General features: G+C 38.7%; 1 protein-coding gene across 2 annotated transcripts; it reads right to left on the reverse strand.

The window, feature by feature from the left end:
• Nucleotides 1-8,622: 8,622 nt before the first annotated feature.
• Nucleotides 8,623-20,198, reverse strand: ca5a (carbonic anhydrase Va). 2 transcript variants are annotated; one of them, XM_008412485.2, is made up of 7 exons: nucleotides 16,759-17,185; nucleotides 16,434-16,631; nucleotides 13,460-13,578; nucleotides 12,378-12,473; nucleotides 12,203-12,265; nucleotides 11,878-12,036; nucleotides 8,623-9,879 (listed from the first exon to the last, which is right to left on the reverse strand). In XM_008412485.2, exons 1-7 carry the CDS (start codon nucleotides 16,772-16,774, stop codon nucleotides 9,736-9,738), a joined length of 795 nt encoding a protein of 264 aa, XP_008410707.1. In that variant the 5' UTR covers nucleotides 16,775-17,185; the 3' UTR covers nucleotides 8,623-9,735. The 2 variants fall into 2 exon arrangements, with proteins under 2 accessions (XP_008410707.1, XP_008410705.1); XM_008412483.2 differs by lacking the exon at nucleotides 16,759-17,185 and adding an exon at nucleotides 19,768-20,198 and having other exon boundaries at nucleotides 8,624-9,879.
• Between the last annotated feature and the right edge of the window lie 2,177 nt (nucleotides 20,199-22,375).

Below are 22,375 nucleotides of genomic sequence, written 5' to 3' on the forward strand. Positions count from 1 at the left end.
TTATTGTTTAGAGCTATTGTAGTTCACAGACTTGCTTCAACCGACTCCAAAGCTTTAGACACCCTGCAAGGAAACCCTCCGAACCATCGATTGTTCGGTGGGACAGGGAGTACATGTGACTGGATGTTTGTGTAATTTTTCTGCGGCCTACATGCAGATTCCCAGCAGGAGAATATGGAAACATTTGGCAGGACAAGACCTCTCCCACACCAACAGCCCACTGTTCTTTGTTTACACTCCCCCTCAGATCCGCAACATTGGACAGAAAAATCCTTTCACTCCTTTGAAGTGGGCAGTCAGATGAGGAGCTGGAATCTTCATACAGCATCACGTTGCGTCAGTCCGATCCCGTGAGAAGAATTTTACAATCAACGAATAACTCTGTGGTATTTTACCCTCATTCATAAATGCACCAGGAAACTCGCCAACAGAACGGGTGGCAGCAGCTTCTGCCACTTAGTGGGAATTAGTTTGTTCACTCACTGCTTCCAGTGACACCTGGCTGTACAGAGTACGTATGAGTATGCAACTAAAATTAACCTGGAATACCAAAGATGGCTTTCCTTGCTAAAATCTGGGTGCGATATGTTTAATTATTCATGTTAAAAAATTTCTGCCATGTTTCACACCCTCTCATCTAATTTTTACCCTGATGCCCCACTGCTAGACCCCAGATCGAAGCACTCGGAAGGATCTGTGTTTTTAAAGAATCAGATTTCTTTGTCTTGAGATGTTTTCATTGAGCTGTAGGTCAGTAGGTCAGAAACACCCCATCTTTTCCTCTCCACTCATTTTTTTGTGTTGTTGGATCGGTAACTCAGGTCGCCTTCCCTCTGCAGCATCAGATGCTGCTGAAGTAGAGATGGTGGATGATCTTAGAAGCAAGTTTGACTATAAAACAAATAACTAACAGATTTAATCATTTTCTTGATAGTTTTACTGTCTCTAGTCCAAAAAAGCTCACAGAATGACCAAACCTCATCATGCTTTATAGATACTTAATTTTTAAAATTTTCAGTTTAATAAATTGTAGATCTAAAGAACTCCAAGTAATTTCTTCCATCTGTGGAAGACCCCGATAGTCTAAACACAACCCAGTGGAGGTATTCTTTTATTGTCCGAAGTGCTAACCCCATCCCAACCAACTCCCATCTCTGAGGGGTTAACACTTAAACAGTTATCCTTTCAACGGCTACAGAGATCCATAAACATGCCGAGTCTTACCCTCAACAAAATCTACAAGGATTATTTTTAGCTGGAGTAGTAGTAGCTTGGCACTAATTGGCTGAACCCCCAAGAGCAGAAATAAGGGAAACCAAGGATGCAAAATTCTGCAGTATAACTAAGACTGTTTCCAGTCTTAGCACTGGAGAAAGTGCCAAGGTTGTCTTCCAATGTCTACTTTCTGGAAATGGAGCTAAGACACTGTTTGTAGTGCAAATAGGCACCACTATTTGGTGTTTCTTTGGTTCATAAACTAAAGAAACCAAAGAAACATGGTGTCTTTCTTTGGTGTCTGAACTATTTGGTGTCAATAGTTCAGACACTTATATATTTAGATATATTTGATGTTTGAACTATTGAAATAGGCAGTTATAGAGAGGGAGTTAGCTGTTCGCTGGCGGTCATGCTCATTAAACTCCCCAAATACTGAGGAGATCCTCCTGTGGATTAAATTTTACTCAGTGGTCCATTTTATTCCTGTGTTGAATCATTTCATATCTGAGGCCTTCAGCAGGATGTTATAAACTGTTTCTGTTACCAATGAGCGCAAAACTTTGCCAATATTGCACTAATGTTGGAAAAAAAAAGTTTCACAATTGCCATTAAATGAGAAACACAATTAAAATCATGTGTGCATAAGTTTTTTTCTATGATGAGTCATTAAAATCATGCAGCACTATCATCTTCCAACTACTTCCTGTCTTTTTCTTCTTCGTTTCTACCAGTAGTAACATACGGTCGTTGATCATGTGATGCAAAAAAGTGTTTCCATTGCAGTTTTGTGAAATAAACCAATTTTGATAGTCAACAAAAAATTTCACCTCATCCTAGCACCAAAGCCTTTTATCTAAAAATAGGAGTTTATCCATTATGCAAATGTATTTTCAAAATGTCAAATTGAGCATTTATATGGTGAATGGAAACACAGCTACTGTCCAGTCCAACAGGGACAGAAGAATGTTTCGGGCCTGGGGGAACTGCTGCACCCAGACAGACAGACAAGTCGGGATTGAACTGCAGACATGGATTAAGGTGGAATTCTGATGTCTGACCTGCAGGTATTCAGAAAAGTACAAGTCCAATAAATGTTGAACATTTTGACCTCGTCTGAAAGGAAATTATCTGTCTGCAGCCAACGGAGAGCTCCGACTGCTTTACCCCGTGGTCTCGATATTTCTTCCATGTTGCTTCAATCCTCTGAATCCTCATGTGACAATCCTCACAAAACTCCAACAAGTCTGTGCTTTAAAGATTAAAACTTTGCATGACAACATCTTTCCAAGAAAGCTCTCTGTGCAGAGTCACTGTGGAGGCATCTGGCAGCTTTGGCTTTAAATCTGGATGGTGAGCATTTTTATTTCTTCTCTGCCTGAACCTGAACAGGACATCTTTATTCAGATTAGTCATCTACTAAATCAAGTTGCAAAGATCTGCAGGACGTGTTTTCATTTTTAAAATACTCAAAATACCATCTGGCAGGAAGGAAGCCTCCCCATGGTTTCCTGCTTTAATTTACATAACTGTGGTGTCACTGAAACAGCAGCAAATACTAAAAACTGTTGCATAATCAAAAACATGGAGCCATGGTGTAAACAACTGTTCTGTCTGAATAAAGGCAAATATTGATTTGTCCTGAAACCAGATTTAAATGTTTTGTTGCAGGTATGGATGAAAGTAGAACAACTTTTTCCAGAACGTTTTAAAGGAAATGACAGAGTTTAGAGAAAGTTTATGGTGGCACAGTCTCTGCTGCAGGTTATGTTTTTTGTGGTGGAAACAGAAATGGGCCTTTCAGTCACATTAAGCTTCATTTTCCAACTTCTGGCTGGGAGAAAACTGACTCAAAGTTTTCTCAGCCATTTATTTATTAATATTTTACTATAAAAAAGAAATTATACACCATCTAATCATACAGACAGCTGTAAGCACGCTCTCCATTGGACTGTTAGACAACACACTATCTTCAGTCAGGTTATTATACATATCGTTGTTGTACAGACTGCTACAAGAGAGCCTTCCTCCACACATCCATCAGTATCTACAACAAAAAATATATATTATGAGTTCAAAATTGAATTTCCTTTGAGGATCAATATAGTATTTCTGAACTGAATTGAATCTCCACTGGTTATTTAGGAGAAAAATTTATTTTCTTCCCGCTGTTTCTTCAACTCTTCTTGATATTTAAATGAAACTGTGAGTTTTGAGCTATTATGAAACAAACACTCCAGGCGTGTTTGGTGTTAAGCAAAGCATGAAATGTGGGGAAGCACTTCATGCTCTGAGCTGGTGGACCTATGATGCTGTGGGCCTGCATCCCTCCTTACACAGGTTTTGGATGAAAACTCCTTTTTCTGTGAGAAAAAATATTTAAAACAATGATTATTATGTCTTTCAGAAAGATAATGAGGTAAAACATTTGACCAAATCAACACAGAAAATCAACTTTCCTGACACAGGAGCATCAGAATGAGACTTGAGCATTTCATCCCCAACAAACCAGTTAAGGCTGCATTCAAATCCAAACAGGAATCCCACGAAGGAAAAGCTTTTGTCTCAAATCTCTGAAACACCAAACAATCGGATCAGAGGAGCTGCTGCAGAAGCAGGAGCAAGACGAGGAGGAAGAGCAGCTGGCCTGGAGTTCAGAGGAACACTTTCTCCGTTCATGTTCCTGTTTACACTGAGCAGAATCTGGATTGTTTTCTGCTTTTCATCTCTCTTCATTGATGATGGCAGCTGGACAGAGTCTCTATGGTGCAAACCAAACGTAAAATCATAAAATATACATGTAACTTATTGATACAGAGCCATGAAAAAATATTTTCTCTCCAACAGATTTCTTCGTCTTTTGTCACAAAGATGAATATAAAGGCATATTTAGATTTCTGTGAAGCATTAATTGCCGCTTAAAGCTAATAACTGTTTTTTCCACTCTTAGCACCAACAGCCAATCAAATGTCTTTTTCATTATTCTGGAAGAATTTTAATCCACTCTGCTTTGCAGAATTGCTGTGTTTCCATTACAAGCGTGTGCAAAACTTTGTCAATATTCCACTAATGTCGAGAAAACTACTTCGCAATTGCAGTGTTTCCATTAAATAAGAAGCATAATTAAAATCACACATGAATAAGTTTGTTTGCATAAAAAACATTCTGCACCATGATCCTCCAACTACTTTCTGTCGTCTTCTAAGTAGCCAGAGGCAACATCTGATCAAGTGACTCATGTGATGCGAAAAAGTGTTTCCACTGAAGTATTGAAAAATAAACCAATTTCAATATGTCCAAATAAAAACACCAAAACTTTTCATCAATAAGCTAGGGTTTTCTTTTCAAAATTGAATGAACAATAATAACAATAAAGCTTCAGGTATATCAAATTTCAAGTGGATTGAGAGCGGTTAGGTAGTAATTTTTCAATTACATTTACTTGAGTAACTTTTTTTGAAAAAATTTACTTTCAGGAGTATTTTTACTATGCTTTACCTTTTACTTTTACCTGAGTAATTTTATTTTGAAGTACCGCTACTCTTCTGGATTCTCCACCCACTGAATGAATTCAAACATGTTTTAACCAAAAATCCACCATACCTTCAGTTTTTGTTAAAGTTTAATATGTTTTTTATTGAAAGAAACCATTTGAAAAAAATTATTTAGCCTGATTTAATTTTTTTATTTATATATATTATTGCCATGTTGGTCCTTAAAATACCAAAGTTTCCACTTAGATTTATATTTTGGTCTTTTTGATTATGTGATTTTTAAATATTAAATGACTTATTATTTAATCAGTTACTCCTTGAATTGCTGTTTACACCGAATACTTCTTTTTTTTTCTTTTGCTCTTACTTGAGCATTTCTTGGGTGGCTACCTTTTACTTTAACTTGAGTAAAACTATGTTGAAGTATCACTATTCTTACTGGAGTACAATTTTTGGCTACTCTGCCCACCTGTGATTGTGAGGCGAATCAATAATTTCAGCCATGATTTTGTTGGAAACAATCGTTTGTCCTCATCCATACAATCAGGGGAAACCCGGTACCGGAGCGTCTGAGCAGAACCTGAGCTTTCAGTCTCCCGCAGCCAAACACAACAAACACCCCACTGACGGTCGGCTTCAATCGCCTGCTCTGTGGCTGGAGATGTGGGTCACACCCAACCCACCCGGAGGTGCCTGGGCGGCTTGTTTGTGCTGAACATCCCCTCATAGAGCCAGCAGTGCTTCAAAGCACAGGACCGAGTCAGACTGAGGCAGCTGGAAGCGGTTTTTACTTTGGAAAACGATCCGGATCGGGTTTATGGGAGGATTTGGCTCAGCTGGAAACAGAGTAAGTTTGAATTCAACAACCACCAGGTGGAAAAGCTTCACAGTAACTGTTTCCTTTAGAAATGTGCGCAAAACTTTGTCAATATTCTGTTAGTGTTGGAAAATACGATTACGGTTTTTCTATTAAATAAAAAACGCATTTAAAAATCACACACAAATATGCTCGTTAAGTCATTAAAAACATGCCTTCTTACCACTTCCTTCATGTTTTCTACTCGTATTAACATCCGGTTGTTGATCACGTGTTAGTTCTAAAAATCAAACTTGATAGCAAACAAATCCACTAAAGGAAAAATAAAAGCAGTAACAAACACTTCATCTGGTGAAACCACGATTTTGTTGATTTGGATTCAAAGCGATGTTGAAAAATGAAATCTATCCTCAGTTTTCTAGAAGGAACCAAGAGGTTTTGGGTCAGAACTGACTGTTAAAGTCTCCTAAACTCATGGTTTTATCAGTCATAAAAACTAATCCTGACGCAGTAAAGCAACCCCAGATTATCACTACACCACCACCGTGTTTGACTGTTAGCATGTGGCTAGTGTTTACATATAAAAACTGACATTTTAACCAAAGTTAGTAGCAAAGAAAATGACAGAATTGATCTCAAACATCTTGATATATTAGTTTATTGTTCAACATTACAATCCAGTTTCTTTCAAAATCAAAATGTACATCAGTGGTTTACAGTTTCCCCCTCTTCTTGAGGAGCTGGAATCACCCTCAGCTGGATGGCAATCTTAACGAAGCCACGCAGGAGGAGCAAAGCATGCTGGGAGTAGCCCAGCGTGACACCGGAGGGGGAGGGGGCAGGAATGTAGGCTGAACACTGGACAAATAAGCAGCGAGAATATGCACTGCTTACAGTTACAGTAAAAAGAACATACAGCTGCTTAAACATCCCTCTGAGCTGCAGGTGATGCTGCACATTCAGTTATACCTCAGATCAAAAATCAGGGACATATTTAAAATATCTTCATAAATTACAGTAATGAAGATATTGTGAAGTAAACAAATTTCTACAGACAGAAAAAGGCATTAAAGTATTTTAAGGTAACAACATTGCAATAAAAAAAAAAGGCAGAAAAGTAACTTAATGCACAGTGGGAGCATAAAAGCAGCTCTGGGTCCCTTCGTTCTGTTACCGCCCATATTTAATGTTTTACGCCACCTGTGTCAAACTCAAGGCCCAGGGGCCAAATCCAGCCCACTGTAGCTTTTTATGTGGCCCTCCAGGCTCCAGCCTGCATAAATCAGTCCCTACAGTTTTTCACGATTGCAAAATCAAAAAATTCTAAAGAATAATTGTGATTTTCTTACAAATTTTCTGCAAAAATAGTGAAAAACCATAAGGTTTAAGTTAGGGGTGTCCAAAGTGTGGCCTGGGGCCCTTTGTGGCCCTCAAAATGATTTTGATTGGCTCCCTGACCACAAGTCAAGAACATAAAAAATTTGGACAATGAAATATAAAAACAACTAATAACTTGTTTGCCGCCTCAGTCTTACTTGATGTGAAGCTACAGTTTGTGATCAATATGACGAGTAACAAAAAGTCACATCTGACCTCAAGTTTGCAAAATTTCTTGTAAATATTTCTAAATTTGCACCACAAAATCTGGAATCTGAAAAACAATCGCAAAATCCTGGCGGGACTGATCAATATAAAAGATTTTCTTTCCATTTCATAATTGTCTACCACTTTGTGTTGGTCTTTCACATTAAATTCCAATGTTCTTGGTCGTAGGTCAATGGTGTGAATACTTTTGTAAGCCAGTGTATTTTAATCATTACTTACAGAATGCACAGACACAGCCTTTTATTAATATTTTAACAGTTTGACTTCATACATTCTGACACAACTGGCCCTTTAAGAACATTTATGTGGCCCAAAACTGAAAATGTGTTTGACACCCAAAGAAAACCCAAACCAAGCAGCAATGTTTCGCGCCTGCTGTGGCCCCTGTGGTGTTTATCCAACTATTCTGAAGCTTTCAGAACAAGTCGCCATCACTCGGTGCAATTCATCGCGCAGCGTCCCGCTCCGTCTGCTCCGGCGCAGGGAGTTCATGACCTCCGGGGTCACGGCTGCGAGTTTGGATAGCTGCATTGTGAAAGAGGGATTACAGGGACGGTGGCCTCTCGCCTCAACTGGACCGTAAATCAGAAATAAAAAAAATTCACGCGCCGAGGACAAACGTGATGCGTCTCTTCACCTCGAGCTTCAAGTTAATCTTTGTGGCAGAGCAGCACAGGCGGGCGTAACGGCAACAGACGGGCGTGACGCAAAGCAGGAAGGAGGCTGAACTTCCTCAGATAACTGAATATTGCTTAAAACTCAGCAGACTGCAAAATCCTTCTCAGTAGAATCTGTTGCAAAATGCACTGGGTGTAGAAGAACAAACAAGTTTAATATCTGCTGAAATGACGCTCACAGTAGGCACTTTTTGTGCTCTTTTACTTTGATTTAAAATAAATCAGCTTGCAGTGAATGGCACCCTGGGTTCACCCAGTCTATATGTATTTACATTATTATTTATTTTATACTCTGATTTTAGTGCATTTATGTCACTCACACAGTTCCACCAGTCTAAGTATTTGGGAATTGATGTAATTTGATGTAATCTAGAGTCCATTAAGAAAAAGAAAATGATTATGAAGCAACTTAAACATCCATCCATCCATCCATTTTCTTGCACCCTTTTTTCCCTCGGTGGGGTCGGGGGGGTGCTGGTGCCCATCTCCAGCCAACGTTTTGGGCGAGAGGCGGGGTCACCCTGGACAGATCGCCAGTCTGTCGCAGGGCAACACAGAGACACACAGGACACACAACCATGCACACACACACTCACACCTAGGGACAATTTGGAGAGGCCAATTAACCTGACAGTCATGTTTTTGGACTGTGGGAGGAAACCGGAGTACCCGGAGAAAACCCACGCACGCACAGGGAGAGCATGCAAGCTCCATGCAGAGGGACCCCAGGCCGGGAATTGAACCCAGAACCTTCTTGCTGCAAGGCAAAAGCTCTACCAACTGCGCCACTGTGCAGCCCCGCAACTTAAACATAATTTTACTTATTTAGTTGTTTTATTTCACCAGGTAAGTTGGTTGAGAACAAGTTCTCATTTTCAACAACCACCTGTTCAGGAACAGGAAGTGTTTATCAGTAAGTGTACAGCAATATTTTCCTACATTATGCACATTGAGAAGAACCGATTCAGTTTTTGTGCCGCCCTTAGGCTATATCACCCTGGGTGAGAGCCACAAAGGCACAACAGTAGCTTAGAAGACTGCATTTTCTCAGCTTTAACAGGTGCAATCTGGTTAGTTTTATCTAACTGAATCAGTCTGATTAAAGCAGACTGAAGAGATCAACCTGATTCAATCCTGACAAGATTGACTGAAAGTCTCCACCGACACCATTTCTTTTAATTCTGTAAAGTAAAAGAAAAGAAATCAGGCGAGAATTAAACCAACACAAAAGAGAAATCGGAACATTTAAAGGCACTAGGGTTCATTGAATCTTTTACTTTCATTCCCACACTCCGTGTCACTACGAGTGTGCTGCTAGAACATTGCATGTTTGTGCGTCTCAGTAACAAAGGCTGAGTAAAAAAAAAAAAACTCAGTTTGAAAGTTAAAAAAATGAGTGAAACATGGCTCTGAATGTCAGACGTATTCAGAGGAATCTCTTCGTAACAGATGAATAAAACATTCAGTAAAACAAACAGCAGCCTGAGAAGACTGACTGAAAAACGATGTGTGATTTTTGGGGAATTTTTATGAAAATTTAAAGGAGAATTTTGCTGTAAACAGGAATTAGATAGAAATCTGACTTGTTGGGGTTTTTACTGAACCTGAAGCTCAGTATGACTGAACTCCAAAATGTAGAATAAATATGATTTATGATAATATAATCATTCAAATCAAATAAAATCCCCCTCAGCTACCCATATTCCCTTATTGATAACTGGTCTGAAACAGTCAAACCAAACTGTGAGTAAAAATACAAGTTTTCTTCCATCCTCTGTAAAAACTGTTCATTAAAATAAAACAGGAAGTGATTGTATTGGATGAAGCTCCCCAGAGGAAACCAATCATATAAACACTGGTTCTGCTTCGACGAGCAGTGTTGTGTTGTTATCGAGTCCAGCAGCGTAGGCCGCTCTGCTCGTCACCTCTACGGCGCCTCCCGCAGGAAGGGAGTGAAGGAGGAGCGTACGGCGCGACCCCGCAGAGGCTGCTGCACCCGGAAGTTGTTCACCATGCTCTTCTGGACTTCCTCCTCAGCAGAGGTGAACAGGAGGCTCCGGAAGACTGCCAGCTGGAAGGAAAGGCATGAAGCACTGATAAAAATGTTCAGATTTTACAATCCGATGATATCAGTATTGGTCCTGGTATTGATAAAAATTCTAGATGGGGTCTCGGTGACAATGTGTTCTGAATGACAGATTGCTTTATTATTTATTTAGCAATATATTAAGAATTCTTAATTACACTTTCTGAACCATTTGAAAGAAGGTTTGTTGCGTTTTGTTTTTACATTTTTGACCAAGATATTGATTTTGTCAGTCTCAGTTTATTACCTCTATAGTTTATTAGAAGAAGTAAGAAAACAAACTAATAATTCCTTAGTTCCATGTTTTCATGCATTTTTAATATTGTATAATAAAGCATAAAAATCTTGAGAATGAGACTTTTTTCATCTGAATAATCAATAACTACAATAATCGTTAGTTGCAAGCATAATAAACTTCAAACAAACACATCTGACATAGCTCCACTCAAGCAGTGTGTGAAAAGATATAAACAGCATTTAAAAAAACTACAAAGTCTGTGAATTAGAGTTTGATGGGGTCAGTTGCTTCCAGTTGAGTCAAATTCTAAAATCTTTTTTTTTTTCAGTTTCAGTTGAACATGAGCTCTAAAGCATGAGATAGTTGGTTTTACTGTTGTGGCATTTTTATGGGTTAAAATTCCAAGTTGATGCACTGAAACCGAGTTCTGAAAACCAGAGAGCTTTTCTTCCTTCTGTTTAGTTAAAACTGACTGCACTGACTATATTTGGCCACTTGGGGGCAGTAGAGGAGCTTTGATTCCCTACTGAGTGACCCTGAAGTATCTAAACCAGGGGTCCCCAAACTACGGCCTGCGGGCCGCATCCGGCCCGATTTGGTACGGCCCCCTGAACAATACCAGAGAGCATTCAGATTTTTTTTCATATATCGTATTTTCCGGACTATAAGCCGCTTATATTAAAATTGGAAATAAAAGAAGAAAGCTCCCATTAAAACGGAATTAGGTTTTAATAGGGAATTTAAATTTGAGAATGTTGTTGATCAGTTAAATAGTATTGAGGGGAAAAAGATTTTTCTTTTTCTTTTTTTTTAATAATACTGGGATCATTATGAGAATTCGAGGTATAGATATTAGGATCCAGTAGATGGCAGTAGTGCAACAATAATGGATGCAAGCTGCGGTGAAATCTAAAGAAGAAGAAGGAGGCGCCCATTTTTATTTAGCACATGCTAGTAGCAACACGAAGGATCAGCACTTTTACTGTTACAGTTACCGTTCGGAAACTACCGTAATCAGTTCAGTTAAATCTAATCTTGGCAACTTTTCTTTTTCAACCGTAATAAATGTGATATTCAATTGACCTGTTATGACTCAAACGTTGGGTGTCCGCCCCCCTCTGCTGCATCGTTGTGGAAAACCTGGAGCGGCAGAGATATCTGCGGCTTATATGTGTATGTTTACTGGTTAAAAAAAAAACTAAAAAACTTTGGGGTTGTGGATTATAGTCCGGTGTGGCTCATAGTTCGGAAAATACGGACTATAATCCTTCCTGGATTTTTTTCTGTGAAGAACCCAGAGAGGGTTATTTGGTTATTATTTATTTCATTAATAGTGTTAATATTTATTTCCTGACTTTTGTTCTGTGAAGAACACAGAGAATGTTATTTGATTGTGCTTTCTGGAAGACAATACATTTTTACATTTAGGCACTCCTGCAGTCGTCACACTTTTTCTGTAACAAACTGACTCCGGCCCCCAAACAGAGAAGGGAAAAGTTATGTGGCCCTCACAGGAAAAAGTTTGGGGACCCCTGATCTAAACAGTCTATAAAAACTTCCCCAAATATCTGGTGAAAATGAACGGCTTCATTATATTCCTTCAGCAGAGGAGACTAAACATGTTTATACCACTAGTAAAAGGATCTAGCAAATTTTCCAAACATGCAGCACAACAATCTCTGGTAAAGAGACAAGAATCAGCATTCTGTTTTAAAATAATCGTCAAGTGTGAGTCAGTCACATACCTGGTCATGGCTGACTTCAATATGCTGCTTCATAACGATCCAGGTGACGGACTCTGTGAGAGGGGGCGTGGTCAGAGAGCCGTGGTACGTCCAGTAGTCATCGATGTTGGAGGGAAACAGACTAGCTGGATCAAAGCGGGTGAACTCCACCACGCTGTCCTGCAGACAGACAGAGACAGAAAGAAGACCTTAAAAATGCTTCAGTGTAGCTGGGATGTAACGCCAGCAGAGGGCGCCACTTCAAAAACAGATTTTAGCCGGAAGGTTTGGTGATCTGATGCGTCCAAACACGAAGCTTGGACACATTTTCCAACGTGTGACTGACCTTGTGTCTGATAGCAGGCAGAGCGTCAACCAGTTTCTGCAGCCCCTCATGTCTCTTTCCCACCTGCATTGGGATTAGACATTAATCTGGATTAAAGTCACAGTTCATCTCGCCATAAACAGCTCAACAGAAAGCAGCAGATTCATGACCAAAGGTGCTGAGTGTGTGTGTTTACCTTCAGAAAAATTCCAATAACGGCTAGTCCATTTTCCTCCATCACCGCCTCCTCGAACAGAGTGTACCTGTCAGAGTTCCAGTGGACCAAGTGGAGCTGAAAACACACACACACCACAATGAGTTTCTGTAAACTGAAACCTGACACCCTGCACGTTTTCACACAAACCCAAACTGTGCTGTGGGCACCAGAGGTCAAAGGACAACATGCACAGTCACTGGAACATATTATTACATGAAATGGAACAACATAAAAACAAATAAATGTTGGAGTCTAGGGATATGGATCTGGGCAGTGAAACCAAACTTGGGGCGGTCGGGGGGGGGACACAAATGTTTATTTAATGCAAATTAAACATTTTTTCCGAGCTCATGTAAGAGAAGCAGCAGAGCTAAATAAAGCCAGGCTCTGTTTAGATCGGACTGCCTTTTTCCAGTCTTAAAGTAAAACCATGACTGGAACCTGATTAAAGAAAAAAATGTTTTTACTTCAGGAGTCCTAACAAATTCAGGCATTCATTAAAGCCAGAGTAGCTGCTAGTAAAGGATTAATTCGGATGTTTTTGGTATATTTTCTGATTGCAGTATGTTTCACAACCAAAAGAAAATTTATGTTTTTCATGTCTATAATGTGTTTTTCCTGTGTTTATAACAAAAAGTGACCTCAACAATTTTTGTAACTATTTTTTTCCCAAGAGCTACAGTTTCAATATAAGCAAAATATGACAAATTCAGTCCAAAACGTTTTAAAAAATCATGTCTTTTTTGCTCGTCTGATATTTTAAGTGTCACCCTGCAGTTGAACTCATGTTTGCATGAGTAGAGACTTTGTTACATGCTGTTAATATGCTATTGATCATAATTTAACAATGGACACATGCAATTAATCACGATTGACTGGTCATTTGTTTAGACTTTTATCAAACAATATTCAAACCATGATATTAGAAACCTATTAAGGATGAAATTCTAATGTTGTGTTTGTATATTAATGAAACTTTTGCCACATTCTGCTGAAAACAGATGAACTTCTCTGCTCCTTATGTTGTGTTGGTGGAGAACGTTTCAGTGCTGACACAGTACCTCTGCAGGAAACAGCCTTCGGTCCACAGTGTGCTCTGAGCCCCAGTCGTTGCTCTCACCCCAGTGGAAGTGGAACTGACACAGCCTGTATTTGTCCTGTAGGGGGCCTCCCTTTAGTGCTGCACAAGAAACATTCAGGAAATATCAGGATAATGGTGAGTTTTCACTGAAAAGTTTAAATTAAGTTTCTTAATTACAGTTTCTAACTGCAGGGTTTGTGCACTTTTCTCACAGTACAATTTAAACATTTCCAAGGTATGTTTTCAAACATTGGAGATAAAAACAATACAAATGAAACTAAAAGAGACAGCTTCAATTCACAATTATATAATATCACTTATTACCATCATTAATAATAACTTGTAATAGTATTCTACCTTCTACAGGATGTAAAATATTGTTCTATGTTTTGAAATGTCTCTTAAACCTGACTGGTCTGAAAAAGAAAAATCTCTAAAAATTGTTCTCGCCAAGTTTTCTGATATTTACAAATAGAAATTATTTTAGTAATTCTAACTGATCTAAAATGAGAAGTTTGATCTGATTTAACTTCAGTGAGAAGAAAAATGTGTTTATATCTTTTTATCATCTTTAAATGTCTGTTTACATGTTCCATATTGTGCTTCAAATGTTAGATTGCATTTTATTACAAAACTGTGCCATTTGAATAGCTGTTAAGGACTTTATACAGAAATCAAGCACTTTCCAGACCTTGGAAACACCCAATTGAAAGGATTTCAAGCACCTGTCCCAACACTGCTGGTGATTTGTTTAGTTATTAAAACTTGTCATGCTGCATTTAAACAACTAGAGTCATGGGGAAAAAAGAAAATCAGGTTTTCTGTCAGTCTCTGATATTAAATTGGGCTGAACCCTTCCCATTTTAGGTTCGTCAAAACTACCAAACTCGTATTCTGGGATAATAACAGATTTTATTTACTTTCTTTCAATTTGAACATTTCCCAACATTTCCTTTAATATTTGGTAGAATTGGCTTTAAACTTTATGACCAGAATCAAATATTTTGGATTTCCTTCCATAAGCTTCTCACAGTTAGTGTTCTGGGATTTTGGCCCATTTGTTCTAACAGAACTGGGAGAACTGGGTCAGGTTTGTCGGCCTCCTTGCTCACACTTGTTCAGCTCTACTCTCAGGTTTCCCTGAGATCAGGGATTTGTTGTCCACTTGAAAACAATGACTTCTTTGTACGTTGTCTGGAATAAAAGAAGCAGTCTCATTCCTGAACAAAGTGATTGCAACAACTTTAAACTCCTCCCACATCCTCATTGTGTGCGTTCCGTTCATGGACGGATGAGATTTCATAGTGAAGGATACAGACTGCCTACATTTCTCGTGATAAATTCCCTCATTTCCCACAATCATAATGGATACTAGAAAGTTTGCTAGCTAGCCGCGTTTTTCTCTAGCAGGGCAGCTTCCACACACCTGCCAGATTATGTTGGGGGCAACATGAAACTGCTGCATGCTACTCAACAGGCTGTTGCTAGGCAACCAAAGAGTGATGAGTTAGTCGACGTCATCAACCTTACCCGAGTGAAGTTGGTCCCCCACCTTCTTCAAATCTAACAAAATTGGTGTCAAATGTTTGTGCCGCTATGATTATAAACAAACAAATGTGATTTTAACAAAAACCGCTCGCCCCATTTACATTTCCAAAATTGAACAAATTTGGTGTCAGTCAACGGTGTTATGTTTGTGCAGCAGGTAATCAGATATTTTTATTAACATCTTTAAAATGATGGTGGAAAAAACAAAAAATCCTTGCTGCACAAACCAGCACAAACATTGCCACCAATTTTGCTAGATTTGGGTAAAATGGAGAAGGAGGGAGGAGCTGGTTGACCTTTAAACTTTCATTAATATCATCAAAACAAAAGCACAAAGAAAAGATTTTGCAGTACAAACATAGGAGACTTGACTGACACCACTTTTCTTTGATTTAGAGATGGTGAGGGGGCTGGTTGACTTTTTATAGAAACATTTATTAAAATCTTTAAGAATAAAACGCAGCACAAACATTTGACACCAATTTTATTAGATTTAAAGAAGGTGGAGAGTCGACTTCACTCAGGTATCAGCTTTTCTTGGTGAGACCTGAAAGAATGAACAGCTAAAGCATTTCCTTTTCCTACATCCCCCAGAATGCTGTGCGGTTCAGGATTGGATCTCAGTGGAATTATCAAAATTCTCAGACTTTTTTTCTACAGATATTGATCGAGTGTCTATTGTTTTACTGCCCGGCATGAAAAGCTGCAACAAAGTGGAAACATAGAAGTGTTGCTTCTTGGTGTGATTCAGCCTTTTGTGGAAAATGCTGATTCATTTCCCATAAAGGCCATTGAGGAACAGGTTGGTCCAGGCAAAACAGTGACCATGAACCTTCCAGGAAACCTAAAGGCAGAGACTCCAATCCCTTTTAAAGTCATTACTTTTTACCGCGGTCATAAACTTATCACAGAAAGTTAAACATTAGAAACAATTTCAAATTCCTCCTCTACTGTTAATGTTGCTAAAAAAGGAACACTTTCTTACATCTCATTTGAACATTTTCAATTCTTCTGAAATCAGCCTCATATATTTGGCGTTATTGCATGTTGGGAAAAGCCTGGTAGTTACAACAGAAAAGGTAGCAATTATAAGTGAGACTGAGCTCAACATAAACACATGAGTCACATGAAGGTCAGCAGCGGCACGTGGCGTTTCAACAGATTTCTGGCCTTTCAGACATATATGGAGGGGGTTCTTTAAGAGGGGACGGGGGCGGAGATAATCCTCTTATGTAGATCAAAACATGCATTCACCCTGCTGAGATTTCTCAAGATTTAAAGGGACATTATGCAAGGAACTGTAAGAGAAAGAGGCTGAATAAACAACAGATCCACTTTGTATAAAACAGGTTTCTTTGGGGTCATTTCTGAAGGAGTTTTCATTAAAAGTTTAAAATGTTACTCACTGTTCTTGTCAGTAGTGTCGTCATACTCGACCAGAAAGGAGTAACCGTTGTTCCAGATCTGCTGGCAGGTCTGCGGGTCGTAGCTGGACTCCAGCGGCTTCAGCTCCGAGTCGAAGACGGCTTTTTTCACTGCGATGTCGATGGGAGACTGATGATCCCCTCCTGGCACCTCCAGGGGCCCATGCCACATGGGGTGCACTGGAGACCAGGACAGGAAGGAGAGAAGAAGAAGAAGAAGAGGGGGGAAAATGAAAAAGGAATATCAGATTTCGCGAAGCTGCTGCTGTTTCCATAAAAAAAACAAAAAACAAATGCTGACACCTACTTTCCCCAGAGTCCATTTTAAAACACCTATCAACTACACTCAGTCCTACAGGGACACAAACTCCTCTGCCCACTGAGGACGAACTAAAGGGAGAAAATGAGTCAGAGAGGAGCAGAAGGACGGTTTTTTCTTTAAAGGAAACAACTAAAAAAGAGAGAAGTGGGCCGGCTGTAGAGAGAGTGACACTCGGAATGTCCTGGCATTCCCCCAGCTCCGCTCCACAGCAGGAGCAGCAGACCGGACCTCTGGCGGGTCAGAACGTCGGCTCGCCGCTCTTCTGACTTCTAATTACCCCAAACTCAGCTTGGCGTCCAGAAAACCTCCAGAAAAACTGTCCAAAAAAAAAAAATCATAAAAATCTACTTCATCCTTCTTAATCCAAACCAACAGAATGCAACTAGAAACACAGAACCGTTTGCTCCTCTTCTAGTTCCTGAACTGGTCTGACTGGGAGCTTACCTTCATCTTCATCAGACTGCAGTAGCTCCTCCTCCTGTGGTTGCCTGTTCACACAATAACTGCTTACCAAGCCGCAGCACACTGCGCAACTCTGAGCTGTTTGGCACTCCACCTTGTGTTAATATTAGACAATTTTAATAAATCAGCTAATCTGACAATTCACAAAACAAAACCTCAGCACAGGATGAAGATGACCAGAAACAGCCAACAACAGATGTTGCTACTGTTTAAATATTATATTTCAACTTCTGCTTCAAATACCACAAAAATCATGAAAATTGGTTGGCAATTATTCAATAAAGTTTATTAGATTAAAATGAGTACCAAACGAAACATTAAACAACATCTGAATAGACGTTCATAGTCTCGTAGTTTGACCTCTATCGAGCAGAGGGTGCCGCTGCCCATTGAGCTGTTGATGTAGAAATAAAGATGGCGGGGCCATACTGAAAAGACAAACGGCCCAAACAGAGTCCAATCTGGAATGCAAAATGCTCTTTAAGCAGAACCACTTAAACACTCGACAAGCTCCTTAAGTTTCTCACCAACTTCAGACGAGCTGAAAAGTTAGTGAATGGTGGGGCTGAGTCAACTTCTCATTAAAAAATTGCTACAAAGTCTAGGGTGACAGAAAGGCAGAGGAGATAACGCAGAAAATTTGTAACATGATCGAAAAAAACATGGTGGAAATAAGCAGGGTTAATTTTAAGGGCGTGAGTTAATGCACTTTACAGAGTGAAGTTTTTAAATTCCTTTAAGAGCAACCACAGACTGTATTTCTGCAAGGACCAGATTTCCATGATCACGATTCAGTCACCTCTTTGGTTGTTTGGCACCGACTTTAATCGTTTATGAGGAACTGGATCACTGGTGGAGAATTAGAAGAGTATGATGTGAGAAGCTGCTGGTTTATTAGCCATTATGAATGTAACTGCATCTGGAGTTGTATGGCTGGATGAACCACAGCTTGAAAGCAAAGACACAACCTTCCAGTTTGCATTAAATCAAGTTGGAAATGGCATTATCATAATCCCGGTTTTATAGCCTATGGGTTGAGTCAATCAAATTTTATTGGATTTGAAAAATTCTGGCTTTCTACAGTCCACAAGCATGACCTTTGGGTTAATGGTCCATCTAAATTTCCCTTACGTGTGTGTGTGTGTGTGTGTGTGTGTGTTGTCCTGTCCAGGTGGAACCCCCTGACTCTCACTATTTTTTGTCTGTTTAAAAACGTCAAGACGTCAGAGGGAAACTACTGCACACATATGAATATTAAATGACAGTCTGATATCAGACATAATTGTCAAAAAATAATCCTACAGAATCTGTCCATTTAATGACCAGATATAGCCGAGCAGTTAATTTAAAGTAGATTTAAGCTGCACTTCATCTTTTTGGCCACAAGATGCCATCAAAGAAGACAGTGCAAATCAGATGGAAGAAATGAACATTTTTCCATACACGCTTTAGAAGTTTTGATCTTCATTACAACCTAAATTAAGTGAAAAGAAAAAAAAGTTAAAATGTCTGTCTTTATTGTTTATTATTATTATTGAAAAATTTGAAGCAGTGGTGTCAAACTATTTCAATTCAGGTCATATGATCACAAACATCGTCAGAGGGCAGGATGTGGCAAATTGTACTGATAAAACTATCCATTAACAATTATTATTAACAATCTGTTAATAATAATTTGATGTCTTAATTTGATGCATTTCTTGAAATTCAATAATGTGAAGCATCTTTATACATTGATGTAATTTGGCACTATACTGATAAAACTGTTTTGATTTGATTGGTAAAACAATATTTCACACAACTGATTAAATTAAATAGAGGGCCACATAAAAACTTATGTCGGGCCACATTAGGCCCCTGAGCCTTGAGTTTGCACATGATTTAAAGGCATTATGAAGGCTGATTTTTCAGATAAACATCTCCTAATTAATACAAAAACAAATAGAATATAAATTTCTTCTCCTTTTAATTGATTCAGAAAAAAAACGCAACTTTGTTATCGTTTTCCACATGTTTTTTGCATGTTTCATTTGTGGCCTAAAGCGGGACAGAGAAACTTTATGTAACTAGGCGTTGTAAGACAAGGACCTGACAGTCCAGAATGGGTGTGTTTAAAACTTTATGGTCATTAAAAATACGTGTGACATGTGATGGCTCTTAGAGGTGGATTAGGGAAAATAGAAACTAAATCCACAATCAAACTAGATAAAATCGCAGCGGATTAAAGCAGTTTACGGACATAGAGCTGGTGCTGAAATCTGATAGTAAAGTGTAAAAGAGATGAATGGAGGTTATGCCAACTCTTTTGTTGGATTACAATAGCCTCAGCAGGCAGTTGTGTGGGGCAAAGCGCTTTAACTGGACAGCATCGTCAGGAGTCATTATTTGTCAAAACACGAATTGTTATTGATCTGCTGCTTTTTTTTTTAAGGTGACATGCACCCATTTCCTCCTTCACTGCCTCAGAATAAAATGTTCTAATGTCACAGCTGAACCAAAATAAAACATGCAACTAGCATCATCTGTACTCACTCTGAGACAGGACATATTTGCTGGAACACGCCGTGAGGTTGCACCGTCGAACAGGCGTTATCCTGGGACTCATGGCGTGTCTGACGAGCTGTCGCTGAAGGTGAGAGACCAGAGGTCTAACCGCTGCAGAGAAAGTTACCATTTTCTTCCAAATGACTAAACCTGCTTCGTTGAAAACGGCTACGCTGTGAATTATAAGGGCTTCTCGGTCAGAGGCGCGCGCAGCTAGCTGTTAAACTCCGCACTCAACTGAAGTTAGCCGCCTGTTCAAAACAATGTAGCGACTGGCTGCTACTTCTTCCTCTGTATCCCCCTCCTGCTCATCTGGAGGCGGAGAAAAACCTTCAGAATGTCACCACAGAGGAAAACCACCGTTTACAGTGAAGCTACAGAGACTGTCTACATTCCTCTAATCCGTTTAAATGCGCTGCTAGGGCCGTTTGAAGAAGACCCTCGGTGGTTTACCAGAACAGTCGACGCAAGGAGGAGGGGCTGCGGTTTTGGCCAATCAGAGAACTCCTGTGAGGGGCGTTAGCAACAACCATAACAACGGTAAGGAAACCGTCAACACTGCCGCGAGGTGTCACAGTAATTATTAAATACCCTGTTAAAAACCTGTAAAATGGTTTAAAACATCATTATTCCAACATTTGTTCCAACAATAGCGTAATATTGGGACCGCTGTTAAAGTGTATAACTGGAAAATATGGAACAAACTGCAAAACAGCTGAAACACTGAGAAGACTAAGTTTGTTTAGACTATTTCACCAAGTGGAACATTGGCCACCATATTTGATGTGCATTGATGATTTTGATGATGGCAATCGACAAAATGTAATGTTTGCTACTATTTGTTTTATGTTTTTTTAGTTCTGTGTTTTTATGGCGCAAAGCACTTGAAACTGCCGAATAAACTTGATTTATTGATAAAAGAATAGAAATAAACTTAACCCTGATCAGTGGGTGTCCCAGCAGCAAAGTGACATGCAAGTCGAAGCAGCTAGATTGTACACACAATAAAATAAAAATAATATCAATAAGGGTAAATTTAAAGCATAAAAAAGTAATCCAGTTATTAAATCTAACATACTCTGATTTAAGCAAGGTCATTAGTTAAGAAATGCACAAAACATGCATGAATATTTATACTTGAACATCAACAGACAATTATCAAGTTTAAAAAAAATTTTTTTTTTCTTTGACATTTTACATGCTTGTTTATATCTCATACACTTCAGCACCAGAATGAGCCTTTTACTTAAAACTGCATCAATTGCCTTTGATTTTATTCTGTGGTACTGTAAGCTTAGCTAAATTTATTCTAATCACATGTAATTTTTTTAACCACAAAGGTTTAAATGTGCTCAAACAGGTTCTACAAGTCCCAATATGTTTTGTACAACACCCAGTTACAAGAGGTTTCTGTATACTGTTGCACGCCACACATATAACATGCATTTATTTCTTTTTCATTAAAAGAAGCTAAAAAATAATACATAGTTTAAATAAACATAATTTCTGCAAGGATCACATATCAAAATAATAAATATTTTACCTTAAAATTGTTTGTTTTTAACATATAACATTCATGCAGTTATAAAATATTAGTCAATATTAGTTATTGTAAGTCCACGTAGATTAAAGGTGCATTTCATCAACAGGAACAACAGTACTCTACAGGAGGCAGCTGAGTGGAAAGAATAAAAGTATCTGCTGCTGTTAACATTTTACCTTTACCCACTATTCTAATTGCATTTTATCATTTCTATCAGTCTGTGATGTTGTCATTTGGTTTCAGTTTTCCTTATTTATGATAAGGAAAGTTGTATTTGTATTAATCTTATTGAAACTGGTTATAAAAAACTCCAGACATATCATCTCTCTCAGACCCAGTGACTTTTGGTCCAATTCAACTGTTTTCTTCAGCTTGTTTACGAACCTCAGCGTTGCATCACTGCTTATCATCAACGTCACCTCTGAGTGATGAAGGCCAGTAACTTTGTTTACAAAAACTCTTAAGGTGTGTAGTTTACTCATCTGTGGAAACTGAAGGTAAACATGAATCTTCTCTCAGACTTGATTTCAACACATGTCCAGGTGAACAGTCTGTTCTCAGCCCCTTTACATTCTTCACAAACATCTTAATGTGCAGCAGTTACCTGTGTTCAGACAGCTAATGAATAGCAAATACTTCAATAGCAAATATTTAGACCTCTGGCTCTCGTATTTCACATTATATTCTGCTCTGTTGCACAGAAAACTGTTTTACTGAGAATAATTTTGACCCATTTGGTTCTTGTGGAGCAGTTAGTCGCACCACTGCCTTTATTTTCACTTATAACAAGACATATTTGCCATAAGTGAAAAAATCTTTTTTTTAAATCAATATTGAAAAATGTACTTAAAACAAGCTCATATATCTTGTTGAAAAGTTACGTGTGAACTAGATTTGTTGTATTTCAAGTGTACTGAAATATTTTCACTAGAAAAACTTGGTGAGATTGAATGTTTTTGTATTGTAACTGAACCAAGTTGCTGTATAATAACTGTCACTGAATAAACATCTCAGTGCACGATTATGTTGATGTAATACAAATATTTTCTGTCA

Source organism: Poecilia reticulata, linkage group LG6 (genome assembly GCF_000633615.1).
Source record: "Poecilia reticulata strain Guanapo linkage group LG6, Guppy_female_1.0+MT, whole genome shotgun sequence".
In the NCBI taxonomy this organism is placed as follows: domain Eukaryota; kingdom Metazoa; phylum Chordata; class Actinopteri; order Cyprinodontiformes; family Poeciliidae; genus Poecilia; species Poecilia reticulata.

Bases quoted from the DNA above. Each gene is read 5' to 3' on its own strand.
- ca5a (XM_008412483.2), bottom strand. From the start codon at position 19,909: ATGGTAACTTTCTCTGCAGCGGTTAGACCTCTGGTCTCTCACCTTCAG. The intron at 16,632-19,767 runs GTGAGTACAGAT...CCTGGTCTCCAG, and splicing joins CAAATATGTCCTGTCTCAGA to TGCACCCCATGTGGCATGGG. The intron at 12,474-13,459 runs GTACTGTGTCAG...GTGTGTTTTCAG, and splicing joins GAAGGCTGTTTCCTGCAGAG to CTCCACTTGGTCCACTGGAA.